Raw genomic sequence first — 27,716 nt, forward strand, 5'->3', positions numbered from 1 at the left:
ACGTTTGCCTTTACAACACAAGCCTTAGATGTTCCATTCAGAATGCGAAGGCTACAATGGTGAAACGTGTTTCATTAGTGTCAGTGTTTGATTGCATTTTGAATAAAACACACTAGATGGAGTCCCTATTAGATCATTGTAGCTCCTGCCATGGTCAGAATGGTGCGCATTATTAGGGTCCGAAGACCAGAATTTATTTAACATGTTAGTGGGGTGTCGCAGTTGATTTATAGTCCACATCAATAGGACAACAGCAGTGGTGATGGAGGTTGCATTTACTGAGATCAAAGGGAAGTTAGCCTCAGCATTAGTGTTGTGACCCGGGAGGAAGGGGAGGGAGGCCCACCGCGAGTCACGTGACCACCTAGTCTGCTGCTGGCCGAGGGAAGCGTGTTAGCAGGTAATACAAACACACCATTTCTAGCTCCTCTTTGAATTCACATTATGTTTCCTGACTACTTGTAAGCTGAGGACGGACTGTGTTGGTGTTCTAGCAAATGGTGGCTGGCCTCGCAGCCTGTCTTTGTCCTGTTCTCTGATGTCCTGTTTCCCAGCGGGCCGTGTAGGGATGGGATTGTGCTCCGCTGCGAGGCCTTTCCCTCAGATTGGATACACCTTTGTTGTTAACTGCCTGTCCTGTACCCATACGTCTACCTTGGCTCTGTATTATAACTGTCAAGAGTAGAAATCACCCAAAACGTGTGTAAGGCTTCAGTAGGACCGATAAAGTGACGTTGGCTATCTGCTTGGAGCAGCTCTAGATAGCACTGTGAGCTAGCAGCCATCACACCGCATCGTTTGGTCAGCATCGACGCTGCAGTGGCCGCTTTAGCACGTCAGTGGCTAGCCGTTAAAGCTAAGAAGGACAAAGGAGACCTGGGCACTAGCAACATCATACAGCCGGTCTGTGTTAAGGCTTAAAAGGCACTGGTTTGGGTCAGAAGACAATGGGGAATGTCAACCATACGGGACTGAAGAGACGCCAAACGGGCTAACATTAGCATTGCACCCAAACAATGCGTTAATGCTTATAAATCAGTCTGCGATCATAATCCAGTTAGCTCTCATCAAGTGTGTTTGTACTTTCTACTTTTTTATTAAATTTTTTAGATATGCGATTGTTGGAATCCAAATAAAGGTGATGGAGATATGTAGAATCACTGCAGGGCTGTTGTTATTGTTTATGTCTGATACTGTCAACAAAACGCTCCATACCAGACACATTTACCCATTTTTGTGTTTCTCGTAAAAACCGTCGGATGTAATCGATCATTGTTGACATGAATGTTGTCAAATTAAATAGTGTTTTTGTGAACGATCTCCGTCCCAGTGCTTTAGCTTTGTTCAGTGCTGCAGCCAATGGCCGCTTTGTGTTCGCTGACGTCACTCTGAAAAGAGGCTGTATGGCTATTGTTCTCTGACAGAGCTCAAATGGGTCAGTGGGAATCTCAAGGCTCATTCTTCTGTTTCAAGGTCTTCTGACTGCATTTCATATCGTTACACAAGCACAGAGTAGATATAACTTTGCTCACTTACATGGGATTGTGTCCTTAATGTTGAAATATTATGCTATAATCATTTTGAACAGTCATCTTTAGTGTAAAACCACACATTTTGTTGTTGTTCCTGTACAGGAAACCCCAGTCAGAGGTGTTTTGGGGGTCACATATTGTTAATTTTTTTTTTCTCTCTAGGGGGCCTGATGATGTACATGACCATATATGATCACCTTAAATAACTTCTATATCTGTGTAATGTTTACTCTGCTTATTAACACACACACACACACACATTGTGTACTATATGAATGCTAACACTGGCCTGTTCTGCCTCCTTGACCCAGATTTTAAGCAGCGCTGTTAAATCATTGAGTCAGTGCTGTTTCTTACAGTTCCTACAACCCTTCAAAGATTCAAAACCCTGCAGCAAGACTTGACTTTGAACATCACACATATTTTTGGTGTTTATATAGCTTTGTGCTTTTGCATGAAGATATTTTAAACAAGATTAGAAGTGCCTTGGTCCTGTATGTACAACAATTAGTGTCGCCATGCCTAGTATTTGCAAATTGTGATTCATGCACCCGTTACAATATGTGTACACAGCCTCCTACCATACTGGATAAGTTGGGATTTTATATGTTGTGCTCTACGATCCTTACTGGGATGAGTGGAAGCAGAATTTGAATGCAATGATGGTGTGTACAGTATAAAATGTGAATTAAGCAATCCTTTTTGTGTTTTTCTTGCAGATTTTTCTATTTTGTACATACAGAGTTTTGTATATACTGTATATGATGAGCTCGCTGGGCGGCGACAAGGCCCGGGGCCCTCGGGAGAAAGCACTGCCAGCTCCCACTCACACATCTCAACCACAGAAACAGATACAGGTAAGACGATCTAACCAACAATTCAAGAACTCTCTCTTTTAATTAATTGGTTCTGATTTTTGGCTGTTGGTAATTAAATACTTTTGGAAGCAATTAAACCAGGGGTGGCAAACTCAAGTCCTCGAAGGCCAGATTCCTGAGACTTTTAGATGTGTCCCTGCTCCAACACACCTGTTTGAAACCAATGTGTTGTCATCGAGCTCTTCAGAAGCATGGGCCTTTTCTCAATCTGTGTAGTTGTGGACCCGTGAAACGTCATCACGCGCGGACCAAGTCCTGTTCCAATTCAAAGTCCGCTTCTCAGCAAGTCCGCTGTAAATCCCCGGATGAGAACTTGCTCCGCCCTTTTTACCGAGCATGCATCAGAGGAGACTTGTGCGTACTCTGCAAGCTATATTTGCCAGCACGCACTTCGAACATGCGCATGATTCCTTTATTATTGTTACTATTTTGTAAATTAGTTTGTTCTTTTTCTTCTTCACTCATTATTACTTTCGATATGATTTTCGTAAGTATGTTGGTCAGTTTGTTTGTGTGTTTGTTTTGTTTGTTTGTGTGTTGTTACTTTCGTAACCTAAAACGCTTTTTGAAAGTATGTAGGTCAGTTTGTTTGTGTGTGTGTGTGTGTGTGTACACGATAACTTGAAAAGTTAAGAACAAATTTGGATGACATTTTCTGGAAATATTGATAATAGGTCAAGGAACAGCTAATTAAATTTTGGTGATGTTCTGGCTGCCAAAACAAAATAGATAGATATATATCCCATTCATGTTTCCATCCACACTGTGGAACTCCTGTTAAAACATTGTTTTAGAACACTGATGATGTCATCAACAGTGATGTCCTCAGTGTACGATCGTGTACACAAACAAACAGACATACATACACACACACACACACACAGACCAACATACATCCGAAAACCGTTTTTAGATCGGCCGTTTTCAAAAGTCTGCGCTGACAAGCGCGGGTTAATTCTTTTTTTTCAGTTATTATCTTTATTCATTGAATTAATACATGTGTTTATCTACTTCATCCATCTACCATTAATAGCTAACTATTATTCTTCTTATTTATTTTATAGTCTTTTTATTATTACTGTTTTGTAAATATGTTTTTCCTTTTCGCTTTATTATTATTATCTATGTGTTGTTGTGGCCATCACCATGTTTTATTGGTTTACAAAATAATTCATATTTACAATGACATCTACTCAATGGCACATGTTATTTTCTTTGACGTTTACAGTGGAGCGCACATACTCCACACTGTTGCGCACAACAATGTCAGGAAGTTTGCTTTGTCCCAAAATGACGAGTATGCAAAGTCTGCGCTTACGTATTCCGCTAGTCCGTTCTCCAAGTTTGCTCCCACGAGTCCGAACCCAGGAGTTCACAAGTACGTAGTATGCATACTTACAATTGAGAAACGGCCATGATAACGAGCCATTCAGGTGTGTTGGAGCAGGGACACATCTAAACGTCTCAGGAATCCGGCCCTCGAGGACTGGAGTTTGACACCCCTGAATTAAACTATCAAGTTTATTGTTATCTGCAGAGACACATTTTCATATTCGTCATCTTAACCACGAGTTGAACCAGATATGTATGGTTTTACAGGCTACAGCTGAGCAGATCCGGCTTGCTCAGATGATCTATGACAAGAATGATGCTGACTTTGAGGACAAAGTTAACCAGGTAAAGAATATTTTAGAGATTTCTTTAGGTCAAGAGGGCGGGACTTGATCTTATTCCTTTCATAAGGAATGGTTTTACAGTAAGACTTTACTTTAACACTTACAAAAGGAATAGCACTATTATTTTTCTTACCATAAAGTTTTGGCTATGATTGTGCATTAATAATAATAATAATAATTGATGGACTTTCATGCAATGGAAATTCACCACGTTTTAATGTTTTTAAGCCTGTGCCCAATAATTTAGTTGAAAGGTTTATAACAGTAATGTATTCAGTAGTGCCCCATAAATGTGTGTTTTCTGAAAGCAAAAATTTATTGGTTGGTAAAGTGATCATGTGCCTTGATAAATACAATACATGTGGAAATGATTTACTGCGCTTCACTTATTCTGCCTTTTATCAAATGTTATGTTTCAGCTCGTGTATAATGGCTATGTATGGCTTACAAGCTTGTAGCATTGTACACAAAAAGGCTTGAGGCTGTAATTGCTGTGACTTCAACAAAGTGTTAACCAAAGGCTGTGAATACTTCTGTAAATTGTTTTTAGATTTTATTCTTAATCAGTTTGCAAAACAAATTCCTCAAAAAAATATATGAAGGGTTTTTATGGGGTATTGTGGGTAAAAACAAAGTACGTTATTTTGCAAAAAGGATCTAACATGAAATGGTGAAGCTCTGTGAATACTTTTTGGATGCATTGCACTGTTTACCTGAAAGGAGTGAGGGCAGGATTTGAGAAAAAAAAAACATTCATTTTAAGTTTTTTTTTTTTTTTTTTTTTTTTTAGCTAATTGGTGATAAAGCACTGTAAACCAGGGGTGTCGAACTCCAGTCCTCGAGGGCCTGATTCCTCAGACTTTTAGATGTGTCCCTGCTCCAACACACCTGAATTAAATGAATGGCTTGTTATCATGCTTCTGCAGAGCTTGATCACAACACCAGGAGTGTTTGGTCTCCACCAGGAGTGTTTGAGTAGGGACACATCTACAAGTCTCAGGAATCCAGCCCTCGAGGACTGGAGTTTGACACTCCTGCTCTAAACCAAAGAGAATGAGTTCACACATTTTTTTTCTACCTATGGCCTCGAAAAAGATTGTGTGATACATTTTGTACTGCTGCTACGGGTATGAACAGCAGTACAGTTCTGCTGATGGTGACGTCAAATGACGCTGGAGCGCGTTCTCGACGGCTTGGAGAGGCGTCCCAATAACCCGGAAATAAAAAAGAATAAGATGAAGACGGCTTGGAGACTGAAGGAAGACAAGCACAGTGGACTAAACTACTGTTTGGTTCCACAGATGAATGCAGAGGCATGTGCACAGGTCTTGCAGTAAACAGTCACATGAACAGCGAGTAAATAAATAACCATGTCATAGTCACAGTGCGGATTGGGCTGCATTTTCTCGTCCGAGTTGACAGTGAAAACCTAAGTTTTTTTTCTCAAAGAAATGACATGTACGTTTGTTATAGTGGTAAGCACAAATTTTATTAACAGCTGTTAATGTCAACATCAGATCAGCGCACGAGTAAGAAGAGAAAGTGAAACACAAACAAGAGACCCATCGGATCTATTTATATAATCCATGTCTCAAAGATAAGGATAATCCATGTTATTGTGCAGTAAAAGAAATGTTTCAACAATGTATTCCTTTAAAATTGTCCTCTGCTCATTTCTCCTTGTCCCACGGATCATAGCTCTCACTGTCCATTCTTTAGGGCTACACTTCAGACAAAATGAGAAAATGGTAAACGACACTGTGACCGAACCCGACCACCAGTTCTAAATATCTGTCCAAACTCGACCCGTCCGGTGCTGTTCGGTTCCGTCAGGTTTTGTTGGGTGTCCATCCTTTATCCACAGTTTCAGCTGTGCTACGGTGATCAACAGACGTTTGATGCGCCTCCCCACGGTGGCTTGGCTGATGGCTGCAGTTACACTAACCACCATTGTGGTGTCACTATGGAGTCTGATTTCTAGATCCTGCCCTATGCTCCTTTAAAGAATAACTAAACCCCTGCTTTCTCCTGACCTGCAGTGGAAGGTGGCAGAGAAATTCAAAAAATGCCTTGATTATGGGTGGGGCTCCTGGAGCATTTAAGACACGCCCAGTCTATACTATAAAATCTCCAATGAATATTTTAGCTACTCATTAGGGGTGTTGAAAAAAATATATTTCGGCGATACATCCCAATATTACGTTGCATGATTCTTGGATTGATTCAAAATGCATCCTTTTTGATTTTTTTTAACCATTATTTCACCAGGATCATTTTTAGAGGCGAGAAGAAAAAAAATAGATGAGAATTCATTACTTGTCTCGTGCACAGTTGTATACCTCAGTTAAATTACACTAAAGTCATGTTGCACTTAAGTCAAAGTTGGTTTAAAAGCCACAGGGAGGTTGTATATTATTTTTTTTATTTGAAGTTGTTGGCACATGGCATGTTAAAGCCAATGTTTTGAGTGTAAAATATGGCAATAAAATGAATTTCATACATAATGTTCTCATGAAGGTGTACACATTTACAGATTAGTTGTTTCTTAAGTCATATAAAAAAAAAATCGCAATAATTGCCTTATACTTTAATATCGAGATACGAATCGTATTGCCAGATGCCAGGCAATACACACCCCTACTACTCATTAATCAACATACCTCTCTAATCACTTTTACCTCAATCCAACCTCCTCACCACAGATTGTAGAGTACACAGGTGCTAGTTTTTATAAAAGGGGTGGGGCTAACAGTGCTTGTTTGTGACACAAGATGGTCCCAAAATGTCACATGATCTTGTTCTCAGCCATTAGCAAATTATCAATTGTAATAGTGGGGTTTCAACCCATCGAGGGCAGTCACTATGACATTTTACAACAAAATATGCCAAATTAAAATGTTGAGAGTTGGACAAGAATCAATCAACAGCACTACTTCATACCCAAATACATTTGTTTTAAGCAGAAAAAAAGGTTTTGGGGTTTAGTTGCATTGTATGAGTATAGTGCTTGTTTGAATGTGTAAATTAAAAAAGTGTTTAATCTACTTCATTGTCTTAAGTATTATATCTTTATTGCACCTAATGGCATTACAAGTTTCCGATGTTTTTTCCTCAGCTGATGGAAGTGACGGGGAAGAACCAGGATGAGTGCATGGTAGCGCTTCATGACTGTAATGAGGACGTGAGCAAAGCCATCAACTTTCTTCTGGAGAGCACTTCGGACATGGTACATGGGAGCTTGTCTAAAAAGTCATTTTTTTTCTAACAGCTGGTTTTGACATCAGTGACTCAGTAAATTAGGATTTATTTAAATGAGCGTGAAGTGGAATTTACGAATTACAGTCTTTGATTTTCCTTCCTTAGCAGGACTGATTTCAAATAATAAAACTAGTCCAAGGTGTCAGCTTCCTACGAAGCTTTCATACCACACTGACTTTGCATTTAGGGGTCGCACCACCCTGGGATGGGTCTGAAATATTCTTTTTTTTTTTTTAAATAAACTTTTAACTCTCTACTGACAAGGAGTTTTCTTTAATTTTGGATAAATAAGAAATGTTGGAAATGGTTAAAAGTCACTGGTGGTGTGCCACATCTTTAAAAAAAATTCCATATGTATATTTATATATATATTTTTGTGTGTGTGTGTAAATAAGCCCTTTTTAAATGGTAAATGACTGTCAAATAAATCACATTTCCTTTTTTCCAGAACAGGAGGATGAATTTCTTTTCTAGTAGTCCATAAAATTAGAAATAAAATGTAAGAAAACTGTAGTTTCTTTTTCTATGCTGATACTAAGAATCAATGTTATTAACTTTTTCTCTACCCATAGTATCCCTGAAATCTCATTTAATCTGAATATAGCTGTCCAGAAGTTTTCTAAGCTTGGACACAAGGTAAAACTTTGCATTTCTTGAATTTTGGTGAAACAGATTGTCAAAATCACAAATAATTATACGAGGGTCTTTATAGTCAGCCCAAAAATAGTGTTTTGAAAGCACTATGCTGGAGATTTAGTGACAAAACTGATTTGTGTGTAAGAGGACAGCAAAGACAGTACTGTTAATATCTTTTTAATGTAGTATTTTTGTTCATTCTTTTAAATTAATGTAAAAACCTGCTTTTGAACAGAAACTTAACCAATTGTGATTTCAAAACACACTTTTCCATCCCTGTCACCTGCACCAGGACAGATGTACTAAATCCCATCCTCCTTCAATAGACATTGCTCATTGTTGTTGCTCCTTCTAATTGCTTTGATTTTTCCAGAAATTCTGTAGTTTCCAATTTGACGTTGCTTTTCTGTCATTGTTGAGGTTTTTGTATGGATGCTTGGAGTCTGTATTTTTCTTCTTGTGTTTTCAAATTCTGTGTGCTTATAATTGATTCATTGATTTATTCAAATTGGTAGTTTGGAACTTCATTTTTACAATAGATGCTCAAGTCGTTACAAATGATGTTGTGTTCTCTGTAATCTTAGTTTTAATGCGGATCCATGTTGTGTTTTGTGTTCAGACTTCATGGGAAACTGTTGGGAAGAAGAAACCTCTGACAAAGGAGGGCCCATCAGAAAGCAAGGAGAACAAGGAGAATAGGGAGAAGAAAGGGGAAAGGGAGGCAAGCAAGGGCCGCGCTGCTGCCAACCGCAAAGGAAAAGGGGCCAATCGCAGCCGACAGGGTAAGCAGTGATTTCTAATGCAGCTACAGTAGGTCTCCGCTCTAGTTCTCTTGGTCTATGTAATAGTAATGATGAATGATGTTTGTACAGTGCGTCCCGAGGAGAATGGAGTGGAGGCGATACCTGTGGATAAAGGTTCAGACAGAAGCCGAAGGATGAAAAGCGGCAGAGGTGAGCAGATCATTAAATCAACACTTTTCTGCTTAATAATTGCTTGGGTTTGTCTTGTTGACGTTTTTGTAATTGTTACTGGCCAGGTTCTGGTGGCAGAGGACGAGGAAGAGCAGCAGCAGGGAGCAGGTTCTCAGCCCAGGGCATGGGGTATGACATAAGGACACACAGACTAACTATCTAAATATCCTATTTTCTGGCGCATAGGCCGCTATATTTTTCATTTCAAATTTGAGGAAGTGGCCAACACAGCAAAGCGCTCTATATGTGAATTTTTCAGCAATTCGGCACACTTTTGTCTAGTGAAAGTGGCTGTCCGAAGCAGAACTGCGTAGTATCAACTATCATCCCTACAGCGGCATCTTTGTGAACCGAACGTTCAAAAACGACCTTTGGATGTTGTGGTAAAAGTGATGCACTCACAGCACACAAGACAGATGAGATGGGCCTTGTATGCAGTGGAGGAAAATAGTGTGTGACTTCAGATGTCATATATCTGTTATATATTTGTTTTTATTCTCTAAGCCTAAATTAAAGCTGATATCTGGAGTTTCTGAGATACGTCTCGATGTCCTGCCCTAAACAGCCTCACTTCCTCCTACTGCCTCTCCCAATTTACCAGAAGCCACGCCTCTACTTTTCTGCACCGGGTCACATTGATATAGGTCTATGGGTCAGGTAAGAGCCTAAATCATATTTACCTGTTTGCTGTTGTGACGCGCAGCCTTGTTTTTGCGCACAGTTCCACATATACTTTGATTGACAGCCTCAAAAACAGGAAGTCAAAGCCTATTGGCTGGGCGTACTCGGCGATCGTTTCCATTTGTATAGGGGTCTATAGGACGAAGGAGGGACTTACAGTATAAACATTAATGTATATGAATGACCACTGGCACTGATAGTAAAAGACTAGTTAGGTAATTTTTCGCATTTCAAAAGAATCATACATAAACATAGATTTCTCAGAAACTCCGGATATCAGCCTTATACATTGAAGTTTTTTGTAAAGGGGAGGGCTTTGGGCTTGTATGCATTCATGGTAGGAAGAGCGTTTATAAAAGATACAGTAAGGTTTAAAATGTAAGATATCTCTAATCTATCTAGGAGTTTGTTTAGGAGTGATCACAGTTCACTCTGAGGCTGGTGTACACGGTACAGGAGAGCTGACACGCGCACACACACACACACAGAGAGAGGAGCATCCAAGCAGCAGCAGTAATAACTGAACATAAAAAGCTGTTAAATTGACTAATATGCAGATTTGAGATAGTGAGGACATGAGAAAATTCATCAGAATGCACATGAATCTCTGTTAATCCAAACTGGAGTAGCAGCCCACTAAACTGCTCATTCTGATTGGCTGAGGCTTTGAAGGGTGGCCTTATCAGCCAATGGAGTTTGGCCTATGAGGGAGCAGCTTATTCGCAGATTGTTCAGGATTCTTGTGAATTTCTTGGAAATCAGCCGTTACAGTGGTGCGCTCTATTTCCTGGAAAATACAGTAACTCTTGCACACCAAGAAACTTTTTCATGTGAATGCATTGATTTAGTCCTAATATACAAAATGTGTATTTTCCAAAAAAAAAAATGTACACTCACTATAAAAATTCTTATCTCTTCTTACTTAGATAAGATTGTTGTTTCCCCACAAATCATCACTTCTGCTTATAGAAGATATGTAATGTATGTGGTTAAAATGTATCCCTTAATGAATAAAGAGCTGTGACTCCCACTCAGTGGTTTGTGAGAGGTTAGGGATCAGAGAGAGCTTTTAGTCTCAGCACCCCAGTTCCCTATTATTAACAAAGCAAATGGGATTTAGAGTACATCCCCAGGGTGAGATTTCATTCAGCTTGGTCATTATTTTTACACATTTGCCTGCCATTGATGTCATTTATTGTTTGTGGTGCTGCTTCACTTCAGGGGTGAGCAGAATTTGAATCTCCTGGGGCCTCATACGTACTATAGAAAGCGTACATAATCCCTTAATTCTGAAAAGCGACTGTGTCCAAAAATGTGCTGTATAAAATTGATGTAGTATTATTATTATAAGCAATGTTTGGGATTTATGAAAAACAAACTTGGCTGAAAGGACAGTTTGGGGCACTGGTGGCCTAGCAGGCTTGTAATCGGAGGGTCACCGGTTCACATCTCACTTGGGCCATCACTGTGGGATGTTGAGCAAGTCTCTTAAACCCTAACTGCTCCCCGGATGCTACACTGTGGCAGCCCACTGCTAAAATGGGTTAAATGCAGAGAAAGAATTTCACTACAGTGTTTAATAAAGGATACATTATTATTATTATTATTATTAGATAATGTGCTCACCTCCACGACAGTTCTGACTCTGCCGTACGCACAAAATCATGAGAAATGGGAAACTTCGACCCCAACAGGAGAAGGATGAAATTAAAGACCGCTCTGTGAAATTGATACATTTGTGTAAAATAATCGAACGTTGCACATTTCACAATTCATATCATAGTACGAATACGAAGGAGGAGGAAAAGATACCCCAGTGAGTAATGCAGCAGGGCACATGGTGCTGTGGAGCCCCTGGCCTCACCCTAGCCACACTGACCCAGTTACCACCCTGAGACTGAAGAAAAATAGGGTTTTATTTTAAATTAAACTATTGTGATTTACATATTGTTTCAAAGGTGTTTTACTACATGTTCATTTTTATTATTTGAAATAAGAAAATACAATTTAATCTCGTGCTTCAGGCATGTTTGGTGCATCCGTGTTACAACACCGAGGGATTCCCCAATGATCCTCCAGATTTTGGTCTGAGGCTGAGCTCTGGTGCGGCCTTTTCATCACCTGTTTTACAGACGCTCCTCCTATGGAGAGTGATACACGTTTTTGCTTCCACTTTTATGTCTGATCATTTCTTTTCTTTTTTACCTCAGCCACAGTCTGACCCTCTGAGGCAACGCAACGCTCTTCTGCCTTTCTGGCATTTGCAATGTGCACTGTCTCACCAAATTACACTCTCTTGTGTGTGTCCACCTCAACAATTAATACCACCTCGCATTACTAAAATTTGTTTTACTCGCTCGTTTTCCCCCCTCAATAAACCGTGAAATTTGTATCAGTGAATATTCATCAAAGTTGTTCACCTGACCTTTTATATAGGCATCATATGGGTGGAGCAAGGCATTTTCTCACGTTCAACAACTTTAGAGTTGATTGTGATTTATAAACAGAAACAAGGACGTGTTTGCGCCCTCTTTTATAAATGTGAAAGTTTTTTTCCGTATGCACTTCCTGGTTTTTAGCGTATGCCAGCTGAAGCGATCTTACCTACGCACAGTTTTATAAATGATGCCTCAGGTTGTTAACGAGTTTTTTTGTTTGTTTGTTTTTTGTAAGGTTCATTTTTCTCTAACTTGAAAGCATTTATGAAAAAGTTGGCTGATAAGATCGGTTTTGTTTTTGTCAGAGGTGGAAAGACTACTGAAATATTCTACTCAATAAAAGTACCACTACTTACTTGAAAACTGCATAAAGGGGTGGATTCACTAAAGGTTTAGGGGTATTAGAATGTGTGCAAACATCACTCCACAGGCTGATAAGGGGTACAAACCTCAGAGAATCAGAATGGCGCTTGTTCAGCGTGTCACAATGTGCCCACAATCCATTTAGCGCGTTTCCCTCTGATGTATATGTAATGTAGGCAGATCACATAAGGAGAGCAAAAAAATGGGAGGGGGATGTACAAATAAATGAATGCAGTCGACGCAATGCAATTCATCAAATCTGGAACTGTTTGGAACTAAGCGCAAGTTACTTAGTTCTGCTTTACTGTTTCTCTCTTTTTAAATTATATCTAGGACGTTTAATCCTGCTGACTACACATCGGAGTCTGGGACAGGGACCACACAAGCAGAGGTCTGGGAAACTGCAAACAACAACAACAGCACAGATGGAACAGGTGCGTTGGGAGGAGCACACAGCTTGCATGTACATGAGGGTCAAAGGTCACAGAGTTCATCTGCTGAATCCTCCTAAAACAAACTGCATTGGTTATCATCTAGTTGCGTGGAGGAACACTTTGGAGGAATGGGCGCCGGAAGACTGGAGTGAGGATGTCAGTGTGAGTTGATATAGAATGATGACAACATATTGGTGCTGCCAGTTTTGCTTTGTGTGTGTGCTGTGACAGTTTTTTGTATGCGTGTTGTCACAGCTGTCAGAGACCAAAGTGTTCACCTCCTCGTGCACGCCTGCTGCTGAGAACCACATCACACCTGGACAGAGGTAAGATTTTTAACACTCAAGTCAAAGACAATGGTGATCTGAAACTCCCTCTAATGGAATGCTCTGGGTATTAGTCTGGACCTGGCGTCTCTGCTGCAGAAACCTGGGGTTGGAGGAAGGGAGCCGCCTTCCACGGCTTCCAACCAGAGTCTGGTCTTCACCAACTCTCACCATCACCAGCAGCAGCCGCCCCCCAGCCGTAACACCACCAGTGGCACAAGCTACGCACATGCCGCTCTGGTGAGAATAAACTCCCTCAGATCATCTCCTTCTTCAGCTGCATTTACAGGGCTCTACATTAAATTCCAAAGGTCACATGCAATGTCGGGAAAGTAGGGCATACAATTTACTTGGTGTATGGCAAAGTTAAGGTTTTTTTTTTTTTCTTAAAGCAAACTGAAGTATACTGTATATCACTTTGGAAATAGTCTATTGTTTAGCCATTCAGTTATCGTTAGTTATGTAACGTACTGTTATGACTTTCTTCTAAGCAGTCTTAGAAGAACGCCAAGACTATTTCGTTTAATTGATAATTTAATATCATTAAAAAGGATTAAATCTCATCTTTCATTTTTGTACTTCAGTTCTCTATAAGGGTGTAACGATTAGATTTAACGATTTGATTTGTGTCATGTTTTGTGATTGTCAATAGAAATCAAGGAGGTTTTTGGTTCATTTAGAACGATTCGATCCAAAACGATTCAGTGACTTTAAATTGATTCAGTAACTTTTCAGCCAGAATAATGTGACTGTAAAATAAATACCTGTATACTGGACAGTGCAGGAGAGGTTTCTTATACTTTTTTGTAAGGGAATTGGTATAAATTAATTATGGAAATAAACAGGTATATAACAATGAATGGCAAATGTATTCACATTTTATTTGAATGAAGTGCAACCAACACTTACGTTTGAATAAACAGGATGTTAATCTTTTCTGGTCTCATTTTCAATACTCGATACATTTTTATCAAAATCTATACGTAACAGTAGGTTTACCTGACTCTTCTGCTTGTTTTTTTCAACGTAAGATAAATACAATATTAATATCACAAATAGGTGCAACCAACACCTGTTCAGGTTAAATGAGCAGTGGTTGAATTTGCTTCTACGTTTTGTTTTAACATTGTTAGCTTGTGCTGCTGCTGCAGCAGGAATGCTGCCAGAGGTGTCTGGATGGTCGACATTGTGTGAAATCTCATGGTGCTTTAGTAGGTAGTTGTAGGGATTTGTTGGCGGTGGCGTGATCATTTCTCACTCGCTGGCTTCTCTGCCATGCTATGTTTTGGTGTCTGCTGGCGCGTGGCAATGACATCACAAACGGGCAGACTGAGTTAAGTAACGTCTTTATCATTAAAAGCGCTATAAGAACACATCCATATAAAGTCTGCTTTACTTGAATCCAATGTGTTACTTTTTTTTATCGATATAATCGATTGATTACCTTTTAAAACGATGTTAGAGATGTGTTAGATGTGTGTTTTGGCTCATGTATCATACGCATTTCGAACGGAACCACAGGTTGTCCGGCCGACAGTAGAAACAATGCAGGCAGAGGTATAACATTCACCATCTTCATCACCAATTTGTTGTGGGCTAGTGTAATCAGCAGCAGTAGTAATAGTGAAATGAAACGCAGACTCATGCCCAGGGGTGGAGCACCACATTTTGGGCCCTGGGTACAAACCATTTTATTGAGCCTCTACTATAAGTTATGTACACCCAGAAACTATACTAGTATTCTCTAGCTTTTTTTTTTTTTTCGCATTAACCCAGAAGTTCTCAACCTTTTTTGGGTCGTGACCTCATTTTAATATCACAAATGTCCAGAGACATTTATTTTTTTCTTTCTAGAAATAGTTTTTGATCACGTTTATTAAAGTGTGTTACAATTACTGAGTAGCCAGGATTAGTGACAAGTGGATATTTTTATACTGCATTTTATTTGAACTAGATTTATGTTTGAGAAAGTTTAATTATAGGATACAGTTATTTGATATTTATTGTGTCATGTGTATTTGAAAAATAATAATTAAAAAAATACATTATTTTTTTTTTTTTCACAATTACTAGACACTATAGGCAACCCCATTTTAATTCCGGGCGACCTCACATGGGTTCCTGACCCTGAGGTTGACTAAAACTGCAATAACCTAATGACTCCATCTCTATTGCTTATATTTTACAAATCTGTTGTACTATATTTTAGTTATTTATTGAATATTTCGTTTGTGACATATTTTTGATACAATTTAGGGGCAGCTGGTAATTTTGTATAACAAACACACAACGTGTACGAAGGTCAATAAAAGGTAAAGATAGAATGATTAGAATCATGGGGAAACTCTGGCCACATACTTGAGACTTGGTGGCAGCAAAATTTAGTCTTCAAAATATATACATTTTTAAATAATTTAATTTCCAATTAAGATTTGACGTGCAAAAGGAATGTTCCAGCATTTAAATGCAAAAGAGTGCACATAGTTTATTTCAAACAAAATAATATATTGCCTAAAAAAGATGTTTTTAAACTTGCCTCTGAAAAATTGAGTAAGCACCCTGATTTCACCTTCTCTCCTTTCATTCTTTCTTTTTTTTTTTTTTTTCTTTCTTTGAGGAAAAACATAATGATGCTGCTGCTGCTGCTGTCTGTCTCCCGCTCCTTGATACGTCCACAGCGCAGCAGAAGCACATGTGGGTCGTACCATTTGCACTATTTTAAAGGGGGTGGTAATAAGGCCTGATTCAGCATGAATTATTGTTTTAGTGAAAAACTGTGATTAACAACCAGCTTATTTTCACACAGGGACCTTTTCATTCCAATATAAATAATCAAAAAATGTTTAAAATGCATTTTTATACATATATAAAATACTTGTCGGACAGGTCGGGAGTAATGATAACTTGCCCAAACACAGTTTTTACTTGCCAGTAGCCAGTGAGCAAGCGTTAATGTTGAGCCCTGAAATCGTACAGAAACTGATTGACTTTACTGTTTTCAGTCATCTGTTCTGGGCGCTGGTTTTGGGGATTTGGGTCAAGCCAAGAGGATTCCGCCCAGTCCTGGAGCTCAAATACTGGAACAACTGAAAGGTCCTGGCTTGGGTCAGCTGCCCTCCTCCCAGGCTGCACCTCATGCCAGCACCCAAGGTAGCAACCCCTCTATTAGTCGACTGCCAGGCCTAGGAGCGTCTGTATCTCAACCATCTTCTTCTACATGGGACATGAAAGGCTCAGAATCCAACTCCACCTCACTGTCCTCCCAGTTCAATCGTAAGTGTCTTGTACGGCTTTTACGGCAAGAGTCGATCTTGTAAGATGTTGTGGGCTCAATGAAACACCATATGTGAGAAATCCTGTGATGTACTATCACCTTTCCATCTGTGTCATGATTAACTTGTCACACGGATTCTGGTGAACTGGATAAAAACTCTAAATGTTGGAGGAACATGTGCAGCAGGATGGGCCCACTTCCTTATCTCAAATCCCTATTTCCGAATCTTAAAATGTTGACAAAAGGTGTTGGTGCAAGACCAAAGGAGTTTGGTCTTGCAAAATGATCAGAGAGCATACTAGAAAACCTTTAGGATTGTCTTTAACATATGCCTGATTCATTACATTTATTGTCATTCCACATTTTCTGTTTGTGCAGGTGACTTCGGCCTTCAGCCAGAACCGTCCTTGGTGCTGAGCCAGCTGGTGCAGAGGCACACCGGTCCTTCCTTGCCTCTGGCACGTCAACCAAGTCCTCCAACGCAACAGCAAGCCTCCTCTGCTTCTGCCTCACCTGCTCCCCAGCTTGTCAACCCGCAAGCCCAGGTTGGCCCGGTAATGGCCGCTGCAGGCTCTAAACCTGCTGCCTCCAGCACAGGGCTGGACCCTTCAGGAAGCAGTGCAGTACAGCAGCAGCAACGGGCACAGCTCAAAGGCCAGAAGAGAAGAATACCTCCAACATCCAAGGTGAGTAAAGACTGAAAAACTGTACTCATGATTACATAACTCGAAGTGTTATTATATTTTTTCGTCAATGTTGCACTTTTCGCAAAGATCCCATCAACGGCAGTGGAGATGCCCGGCTCGGCTGACGTCCCTGGCCTAAACCTTCAGTTTGGAGCATTGGACTTTGGCTCGGAGTCAGCCTTGCCAGAGTTTGGTGTTGTGGACAATTGTGTGAGTGCAGTATCCAGGGAGTCAACACCAGCCCCTGCACCAGCACCACCTGCAACAGGACGAGGGTCCCTGAGTCAGACCAGCCTGTATTCCAAACCACTCAGGTACATTTTCTACTTACATCATCATTTAGGATGTTTAAAAAGGCTACATATAGCTAAAGTAGAACATTGTGTATCAGAAGAAGTGCAAGTGATTGGTTTCAAATGTTTATTGGGTTGATTTGCTGCATGCTAACGCTGAGCCTGTTTGTGTACCTGTCATCCTGTCGGTGTGTTGCAGTGAGTCACTGGGCAGCCCTCTCTCTGTCACACTGCCTCTACCCCTTTCCTCATCTGAGCCAGTATATCACTCCTCCCCAGTAGCGTTACCCAGTCTTACGCCCTCGTCATTAGGGACACCTAACTCCACCAACCCTTCTTCCTCTTCTTTGGCAACCGCAACCACCTCCTCCTCTGTTCCCTCCTCCTCCCACTTCTCCACAGTGGGAGGAAGTTATGATGGGACAATCCCCCCTCACGCACACCTTGGCTTTTCCCAGAACAAAGACGCTACTGGGCCAATAATGGTGAGTAGAAGCTGTGCACGCAGCCCTTTGGGTCAGTGATCCCTGAAGAAATGCAGGTCAAGGGTCCTCAAGATCCATTTGCTGGATTTAGTTGAATATTTTATCTGTGGGTTATTTTATATGATGGTGATTTCAACATGTACAAACATTGCTGCTTTTTTGTAATTTCTCCAGAACGGTCTGAATGGTGTAAGGACCCCTGCAGCTTTAGATGGTAAATTATCTATCTTTATTCTCTAATTTCCAATATGTTGTTTATTGAGAAGTGATTTTACTCCTCTTCATAGCTTCCTCAGCTTCCTCGACAGCGAAGCCAGAGTCGCCATCTATAAACAATAGCACCAATGGCACCTCCGGTTCTACTTCACATTTATCCTCCGCCCTGCCTGCACACAGTTCCACTACGCTCCCCAACCTAGCACAGGACCTGACCTCAGCGAGCCAGCTCAACTCAATCAACAGGTGAAAAACAAAAATCTACAGCCAATCTTATTAATATTCAAACTGGGACATGATGTACAAATGTATCAAATGCATTACCAATTGTGACAAAATGGCTGTAGCTAGGCCTGCACGATATGGCTTAAAACCAATATCTCAATGTTTTTAGTCTAAATCACAATGTACGATATATAGCTCGATATTTTAATTTATCTTCAATCACTGTACATATGTTAAATTCAACCCTTTAGTGCATAAAATTACACCAATATGGTCATTCGAGTAGCCACTTCTGCTAGGGTGTGCCAACGAAGGATCATTTCGATTCGATTCGGATTCAGTATGCTACGATTAGGTGGATTGATAAAAGAACACAATGAATTATTAAATCATGCCAGGAAATGTAAGTGCAGAGGCAAATGTGCAGCTACTCATCATCATTGCTGTCATCATGCTTAGGATTTTAAACTTTTAAGTGAGCTGACGCAGACGCACCGCAGCTCTGCCCAAAAGGTATTGTAATGACGTGACTCACGCTGTTATCACAGTTTTACAGGCTTTAATGGAAGTCGTAGTAACACGCCAAAAATAAGCAATCAAACACACAAAGAACCGCCTTATACCATCATACACTCACACTACCGTTAACAGAATTGTTCACTAGTCTTATGCCCGCCCTTTCCCCAGCCTCCTAGCCAATCAACACATTGGCAGAGAAAACTGCACGTAACCATGATGCCTTGAATACACACAAGTGGAACCAGAACATAGAACCCAGTCCATTACAGCATTACAGACCAGACCGGGCGGCCCGTAGAGGAGCGCAGACCTGACTGAAGCACGTAATTATATTTGTTCCCTGCGCTCCAGCAGCAAGTGAGGAATGAGCAAAATCAGCAAATAATATTCAATGAATGTGAACGCTGAACAACAAAACGCAACACAACGCCGTCAAAATCCTGTCCCACCACTAGCAGAAATCACTTGATTTCTGATACCATTTGATGATACCACAACGATATAGAAGTGTTTTTGTGTCGGGCTCGGACCTAAAATCTAACCTCTCGTTCCAGGAATAAAATGACAGAGGCTTTCAAAGTCATGGCGTTGTCTTGTGTCTGGGTTAGTGACTAACTTGATTTTTTTGCAGCCACGTCAGCAGTCACTCCTCAGCTTCTGCACTGGGCTCCAGCTCACTGACAGTAAGTGCCTGTTTGCTCTACCAACAGTGTGACAGCTAACATGAGAGAGAACCTTCTTTTTCATAAATGCATACAGAAGCACAGAGCGGAATGGCGAAGGCGCTGAAAAGAAAAACAGCTGATTTTAGGCAATTAAATGGAGCAACTTTAGTGGTCACACAAAACAGGCGTAGGAGATGATTGTACTTGAAGAATAGAGAGAGAGCCATGATCACTCCATTATCACTTACTGTATATAGTTTATAGTTTGCACATGAGATATGTAACATCTACTCAGATCCATCACAGGAGATGCAAATTTGCAACCAGGAAATGATAACAGTGAAGTATTATATATAGGTTGGAGCATAAAGATGTACCACATTTCAAATGCCTGTAAAAACAGACCACAACTATCTAGAAAAAGTGACTACAATTCTGAAAGTAGATTAAATGGGTTTTGAAATGAAGTCCGACAAATAGCAATGAAACTTGTGCTTTGTGGCCTTCTCTTGATCCCTTAGGGCTATGCTATGCTTTTGAGCAGAACGCTTTGGTTATTGCGGAATGGATACTCTTTGCTAACACAGTTCAGTGGTCCAATTCATGATAGATGAAGAAAAAGGAAAAACATTTTAATAATCAAGAAGAAAATTAAAATGGTAGAGCCGAGAAAGAAAGAAACTGGCTTTGCCGCACTGTGACCACAGACTATATGATGCCCCCTCCAAACGTGGGAGATTTTTATGTCCCACCCTGTAGTTTCACTGAGCTGTGTTTCTGTAACACTATGTTTGAAACAATGTCCACTAACCCCCCCCACACACACATAACACCGACTCTCTTCACTCTCTCTTCTCCACAGTCAGAAAACATCACAGGAATGTGAACACTGTAATATGCGTTACATGAACGCTCACTGGACTTTAAGTTTATTTTCTTCCATGCTCCATTTGTACATTTTGTTTTTAAATTTTATTTTATGTATGGGTAATTGCTTCTCATATTTTATTTTATTAAGTGTTTGTTATTGTAAACTTGTTTTTTTCTTTTGCACCAATACACTAAGACAGATTCCTCGTATATGTAAATGTACTTGGCATTAAAAACCCATTCTGATGTATTTTTCTCTATCTTCAGTACACAAGTGTTGACAGCAGCAACACTAACTCTCTGGCTCCCTCGTCTGGTTCCTACACATCATCACAGTCTGTGACCTCCGCACTCCACTCAACCCACAACAGCAGCAGCAGTAGCAGCAGCATGAACCACCTGACCAACTTATCCAGCATGGGCCACAGCATGAGCAGCACAGTGGGTGGCATCACTGCCACGAGCGCTCTCCATTCTGGCACCACGGCCAACAGCTTAATGTTGGGACTCGGCTCCAATGGAGCCACAGCCACTTCCAACTTCTCAGCACCACGGACCACCCAATTGCTCTCCTCAACTGGTACACACAGTAACACACCAACGACACTCAGAGTTGTGTGTTAGGTGCCATCAAGTGGCCTTTGTTTGTTTGGTTACCCAAGTAGCATTTTCTATTGTTTGGTTCCAGGTAAAGCTCCTCCTAACCTGTCCCAGGGAGTACCTCCTCTACTACCCAACCAGTATATTATGGGCCCAGGGGGACTTCTGCCTGCATACCCAGTAAGTGACCCTTACCGACAGTATTTCAGACTTTGAGCCATGACCCACTGGTGCTGTCACCTGAAATTTAAATGGGGTCACCTGAAGTGTCTGGTAATTGATTTAAAAAATGTATGATGAATTTTTAAAATCAATATTATTTTTATTCTGTTAAATAACTGTATACTATACTTTCACTTTTTCAAATATAAACATAGTTTAAGTTAAATGCAGTATAAAAATATAAAATGTTTTTGGGGTCGCCAGAAATGTGTGATATGAAAATAAGGTCACGATCCAAAAATAGGTTATGAACCACTGCTTTAGGATCTTCAACAAAACAACTGGTCATTTGAACCACATGGACACATTTTTGAAAATGTTTTCCACAAAAGGGAGAAATCTGTTTTCAAACTAATTCTCCGTTCACACAAAGAGCAGAGAAATAGTCGCATTCAGCATTCTGCTCCATGTGCAATGCTTTAACCCAGCAAGAGAAGACCTAATGTATTTATTTAGGTTTATTTGACCCTTTCTCCTCTGTATTTGTTGTCGATAAAAGTCGATAACATAATTGTTTGGGAGCAGGTGCAAAAAGTGTAAATAAAGGTGAAATTTCCCTTGCATTGCATTTCCAATAAACTTTGTACCACTTTTCTCCAACTTTTACATAATAAATCCAGTGTTCCCTTTTCTGACGGGGTGCCTTTTAAAATGTTCTATTTTTATTGGTATTTGGGTTTTTTAAATTCCTGTTAAGGACCGTGATTCAAGTCTTCAACAAGTTTGATTTCTAAACAACACAGGGATGAAAACACGATTGCACGAAGCCTCCGATCATTGTCTTTGCTGTATGTGTTTAATAAAGGAATATTAAATGAGAGTTTGTTGAACTAAACCTTTTGTCTGTTTTCGGTCTCACAGCAGATCTATGGATATGAGGATCTCCATATGCTTCAGTCCAGACTGCCAATGGTGAGCATGACTTTAACTGTAATAGCTGTTAATTTGTTCAAGTTTTTGGTTTAGAAACCTCTTTTGATGTTTTTGTGCTCCTGTAGCCCTCTTTGCAGGATTACTATGGAATCACATTCCCTGGCCCCACAGCGGCGCTCTCTGGCAGAGACGGAGGCCTTGCCAACAACCCCTACTCGGGTAAAACACCTCATCCCATCACCTGCTGTTTCACCTCTCAGGGTCTGAGCTCACATTACTTTGTGTGTTTGTCAGGTGAAGTCACTAAGTTTGCCAGGAATGACTCCACCTCCCCGGCCCCTCCCACCAGCCTGGCGGCTCCCCAGCCTCCTCAGGCCCAGAGCCAAGGACAGAATCCGGCCCAGCCCCAGCCGCCTCAGGCCCAGCCCCAGCCCCAGGGCCAGCCGCAGCACCACAGCAGTCAGCAGGCCTTTCTGCCACCGGGCTACAGCTACACAGGCCTGCCTTACTACCCTGGAGTGCCCGGTGCTGTACCCAATGCTGCCGCTTTCCAGTATGGTCCCACCATGTTTGTTCCCCCCGGGGGGCCGGGACCAGCTTCGGCCAAGCAGCACAGCATGAGCCTTGGCCTGGGAAACCCCTCGGCGAGCCCCTTCCAGCAGCAGACACAGCAGCAGCCCAGTGGTTATGGGCAGCACACATTCAGCTCAGGTTTGGGACGAGCCATGCCAACAGCTCAAATGTTCTGTTGTTCTAAAAGGAACACATTGGATTTCTTCCTCTCTGAGGTTGTTGTGTATCACTACAGGATACGAGGAGCTGACTGCCGGCCCAGCGGGAGTAGAGTACAGTAAAGGGTATAACTCCTCCTCACAGGCACAAGCCAAATCTGCTGCTACTGGGCCAGGAAAGGGTGAGGAGTTAAACAATGCCCAGCACATTCTAACTTGTTTCTATGACATAAATGATAATTAAGCTGTGCATGTTTATGTTCTTTTCAGGGGTCTCAGTGACATCCAGTAACTCCGGAGTGCCAGACATCAGTGGAAGTGTTTACAATAAAACCCAGGTTAGTTTCAGATGCTTCATTCCACAGCTACACTCACACAAACTTATAAATCCTCCTTGTGCAGTCTTTTGATAAGCAGGGTTTCCACGCTGGGACCCCTCCTCCTTTCAGCCTGCCGTCTGCATTGGGGGGCCCGGGGCCTCTGAACCCTGGAGCAGCTCCTGGAGGTTACGCACCTGCACCGTTCCTCCACATCCTGCCTCACCAGCAACCTCATTCACAGCTGCTGCACCACCACCACCTAGCTCAGGATGGACAGGTATGATTGCTGTTTCAGCCTCCTGCCTCTGAGAGCAGTTTTAATAATGCCCTCCTGGGTGTTGTATCCTTAGGGTGGGCCAAGCCAGCGGGGCCAATCCAGCAGCCTGCAGCAGAAGAACCAAGTCAACAAGTCGAGCTACGGCAGCTCCCCTTATTGGGCCAACTGAGATGACCTCATCTCTGATATGATTGTGAACGTGAGTGCTAATGTGTGTGCGTGGGACAACACATTAGACCATATCAGCATATCTGACCACATCGTAGAGGGACAAAACCAATTTACCACTCCCGCTGAAACACACACACACACACACTACCACCCCTTTCCTCTTTGCTCTGTATATCCCCCTTTTCAAATTTATGGCTGTTGTATGTAAAATATATTTATGTATGTATTTATACAGTATATATGTATTGGTAGGACATAAAATGTGGTTTTCTGCATTTTGTTATTATTTTAAAGGACTTTTTATTTCAGAAAATGTTGAAAGATGAGAATGCTAAATCATGGAGATGAAGTTGGTGAATATACTTGAACACAAGCATCCTGTGATGTGGATTTTCTTTTTGTATGCATACAAAAACTGAGAATGATGTACATAGATGATACACATCATTTTCATGGCAAAGGCCTTTTTTATTTTTAGAAGAATTTTGATTTTGTAACTTGGGTCTCCCACATCTGTGAATCTTTATATTGAGGGTGACTTCATTTGTTAGCCTGACTTTTCTTTCCCCCTCAATCTGTCTTTCATTCCTCCTCTTTTACTAGTTGGCTGGTTTACTCAGCCAGGCCTTGGATTTGATGTCATTTTAACATTGGTTTAATCCTTGTTGTCCAAATTAAAGTTATAAACTGTTTTTATGAATCTGCAGTTACTCTTTATATGCAGAGCTATCCCCAAATTGATATAAATGCATTGTTGTCTCTTTGTTCGTGTCTCTCTTTTTAGGTGAAATATTACAAATCCCAAAAGAACATCTGTAGGGTAGTTCATCAAACCCTGCTCAGGTTTATTTCCGGGTTTAACCTGGGAGTTTGGCTCAGTTAAACTGGGATTTAACTGGAACAGCCGTTTCATCAAAGAGAAAACACCTTAGTTGCCATGGAAACACCGTCTGGTGCAAACCTGCTCCCGACCAAGTTTAAGCAGCAGGCTTGGTTCACCTGATGTCATGTCATGGTGCTTTACAACACACAAAGATCTACGAATGGAAAAACAAGTAAACAGACTTATGTTCTACATTTTCTCATCAGCTACGGCTTTAATGCAGTATTTTAGAAGGAAATCAAACAGAATATCATGTAGGGCTGCACAATTAATCAAATTTGAATCATGATCAAGATTATGGTTGCCACGATTAAATTAAGCACTTTCTCAACCGTTAGTCAGCAGCAGCTTTGAGTCATTTGGTGGATTGATGTGAGCTCAACTGTAATTGTTTCCAATGAGTTGCATTTAAAGCTTCATTTTGCACCGTAAACTGGTCATATATTGTTTTTTGTTTTTGACTTTTTTAAAGTAGTGCAAAAGAATAAATATTTGTGATTATCATCCTGATTACAATATTGATTTAAGAAATTATTGTAATTATTTAGCCATAATCGTGCAGCTCTCATATCATGGTTATTTTAAATTCATATAAATGATGAAAGAATTGTCTTACGTGTTTAATATGTACTGTACTTTTTAATGAAATGATCACAGTCTGTTTTTAAACCACCACTCATCACCACAGCTGGTCCATTTACAGTGTCTGCGTACAGGACAGACCTCTAAGGCTCCCTGATGCCAAAATCCATTAGCATCATTTTTGTGGGAGGTGTGTGTTGGATGTGACATGCAGCAGTGTCAACGGCTGAGATCCAAAAAAACTATTCGTCAAATACTCATGTCTCATAAATTGCGTATTAATTCATTATGGGTTAGTGCATTGCCTTTTATAAAAGCTGACAGGTGTGGAAAAAAAGCTAATAAAAATGCCACAGCAAACTAATCAAACTCACATTGATCAGTGTCTGAACATATACATTTCAGTTGTTTTCTGAGAAATTGACTAAATAACACCAACTTGAACTATTTACTACTTTTAAAATGTTAAAACTACAAAAAGCTTCTGAAACGTCTGTTCTAACTTTTTTCTTTTTCCTCTTCTCGCTCCCTGCTCAGAAACAGATGATGTCACATCCTGTTGGTCTCAGCATTGGTTTCTATTGGCTGTTTATTCCATAGACAGTATTAAAATGTCTATGGTTTATTCAGAGTAAAAGCTGCAGCGTATGCGTCCTCGTGTCTCTGTTCATGAACTAAGATCATCTACCTCACGGTCACTTCAGTTTAACAGTGTCAGCTGTTTTTGCTGAGCCCATGAGTTTCAAGCTGAGAAGAGTTTGATGAAATGGGAAAAGCCAGCGTCGTCACCCCGTAGGCCTGGTTCTTATAAGCATACACTGAAGAAATATCCCCCTGGACACACCATTTAGTAAACAATGGGGAAATCTGTCTTAAATGATCAGTGATATCTGTGCATTTATACACAAGCCACTTGTATCCACCTTATGGAAAAGGCCTAAACAGAGCCCAACTTTATTGCTCTAGAAAGATCCAGATGTATATTTTAACCTGTTTTAAAGTTTTTCTCCTAACCTCGTGGTTGCAGTGGATGGGTGTGTATACTACGCTGTCTTCATGTTTATCTAAATGTAAGATTAGGTCCTGCCTTCTGCATTCCAACTCTTACACTTAACATGTCAGCTGTCTGTGAAAATGTCTCTCTGTAATCAGTTCCTGCTTTCTTTTTTTCATATATTTTAGCAACAAACCTTGCCTTTAGATCCAGCTGTGTCTGTTTTTAGTTGAAAAGGCCATTTAGCTTTTAAAGCGTGTTTACCAGTCACCTGGAACGTGTCATTTTCCTCTAGTGAGCTAATCTCCTCGTCCATGGCCTTTTTTCTGTGCATTGATTTGGATGATAACACTGCTTACTGATACGTTTCTGGAATGTCCCAAACTGCTCGATAACAGAAATCAACACGTTTGTAACCTGTCAGTCTGAAAATCATGGAGATATGCTGGCTTTTGCTTTATTCTGGATGGATTCTTTCTGATCCATGTTGCAGCATTTGTCTCTCATGCTCATTTATAACCTCAGCGCTGTTTTCAGGTTGAACTTTGACCTCATCCTTCTTGTCTCTGTTTCCAATGTCATATCCTGCATATGGCTCCAAAAGTTTCTGTTTCTCTCTCTACACTTGTATAATATCCAGAAATGGAAAAGCTCAGATTGGTAAGATTCACAACCAAAACAAGATCAGTTATGAAAATGCCCTGCTCACTTTTGGAGTCTAGTTTTCCATTTTCTTGTTTGTAGCAAAAACATGTAGACGCAAACTTTTCCATTTGTGACACATGTAACTAACGCATACACTGTTCTTTTTGTCCGTCTACTGCTGTTTGAATGGCATAGTTCCACAAATAATTTGGTCGTTTGCTTTCTGTCAGTAAGCATGTCATGTTACCCATGTCAAAGAGTGTCTGCTGGGGCGAGTGGTGCTGACGTCTCATGTCGGATTTTGTTTTGTTAGAAACATTTGGAACTCTCTGTCTGTAAACTCAGTGCCATTCTCTGAACGTATGCACTTCATGTTTCCATAGGGTTCAACATCTGCTAAAAACTTCTATGTTGCAGCAACTGCATCTCTTTTTGACTTAAGGAAATATACTAATACAGCACCTGAATAGTCACCTGTGAAACACTGGGTACGTGTGCTCTTCTAAGCTCTCTTTTCATTGGCCCTGCCAGGTCTGTGTGGATTAACTCCAGGGGTTTATTTGCCTTAGCGCAGGGGTCTGCAACCTTTACTCTCAAAGTAGACATTTTAACTCATCACACCTGGATTAAAGTCCTCCCTCAGCCAACAAAAAACCTTCTCAATGAAGACAATACAGTGTATTAAATTATATAGAATAATGTTTGATTTAATTTGACTTGATTTTTTTTATTTTTTTTTATCATGTAAATGGCAACTTAAAAACAGTTGAAAATGAAATACAATAAATTGACATCAAGACAGAAAACAGTATCTTGCATCTTCAAAATGTTACATGAACACAATGTTATGTAAAGAAGATTTTTAGTTCATGTATTTTAAAGGCTACAAAAAGTAACGTGAATTTGAAAACATCTCTGTAAAAAACTCCATAAAAAAATAACTTTTTCAATTTTTTATTTTTTTAAAGCTATAGGGAGCCATTGCAAAA

General features: G+C 40.5%; 1 protein-coding gene across 2 annotated transcripts; it reads left to right on the top strand.

Moving 5' to 3' along the window:
- Positions 1 to 319: 319 nt before the first annotated feature.
- On the top strand, positions 320 to 27,367 carry ubap2a (ubiquitin associated protein 2a). Of its 2 annotated transcripts, XR_003674074.1 has the most exons (29): positions 320 to 400; positions 2,252 to 2,389; positions 4,010 to 4,087; positions 7,202 to 7,312; positions 8,600 to 8,762; positions 8,853 to 8,933; positions 9,020 to 9,083; positions 12,770 to 12,870; positions 12,974 to 13,032; positions 13,126 to 13,196; positions 13,271 to 13,436; positions 16,199 to 16,469; positions 16,849 to 17,156; positions 17,244 to 17,470; positions 17,649 to 17,934; positions 18,109 to 18,148; positions 18,222 to 18,396; positions 19,526 to 19,577; positions 20,697 to 21,009; positions 21,118 to 21,209; positions 22,113 to 22,163; positions 22,250 to 22,343; positions 22,419 to 22,835; positions 22,933 to 23,037; positions 23,126 to 23,193; positions 23,258 to 23,452; positions 23,526 to 23,651; positions 24,408 to 24,678; positions 25,626 to 27,367. XR_003674074.1 is itself a non-coding variant. In XM_028446632.1 (27 exons), exons 2-27 carry the CDS (start codon positions 2,294 to 2,296, stop codon positions 23,619 to 23,621), a joined length of 3,780 nt encoding a protein of 1,259 aa, XP_028302433.1. In that variant the 5' UTR covers positions 320 to 400; positions 2,252 to 2,293; the 3' UTR covers positions 23,622 to 24,315. The 2 variants fall into 2 exon arrangements, 1 of the variants encoding a protein (XP_028302433.1); XM_028446632.1 differs by lacking the exons at positions 24,408 to 24,678; positions 25,626 to 27,367 and having other exon boundaries at positions 23,526 to 24,315.
- The last annotated feature ends 349 nt before the right edge of the window (positions 27,368 to 27,716 follow it).

This window comes from Gouania willdenowi, chromosome 5 (genome assembly GCF_900634775.1).
Source record: "Gouania willdenowi chromosome 5, fGouWil2.1, whole genome shotgun sequence".
NCBI classification, from domain to species: domain Eukaryota; kingdom Metazoa; phylum Chordata; class Actinopteri; order Blenniiformes; family Gobiesocidae; genus Gouania; species Gouania willdenowi.

What these genes read in the sequence shown, in the direction of transcription:
- ubap2a (XM_028446632.1), top strand. Translation starts at nt 2,294, where the DNA reads ATGATGAGCTCGCTGGGCGGCGACAAGGCCCGGGGCCCTCGGGAGAAA. An exon ending in AACCACAGAAACAGATACAG is followed by an intron (nt 2,390 to 4,009) that starts GTAAGACGATCT and finishes ATGGTTTTACAG; the next exon opens with GCTACAGCTGAGCAGATCCG. An exon ending in TGGAGAGCACTTCGGACATG is followed by an intron (nt 7,313 to 8,599) that starts GTACATGGGAGC and finishes TTTTGTGTTCAG; the next exon opens with ACTTCATGGGAAACTGTTGG.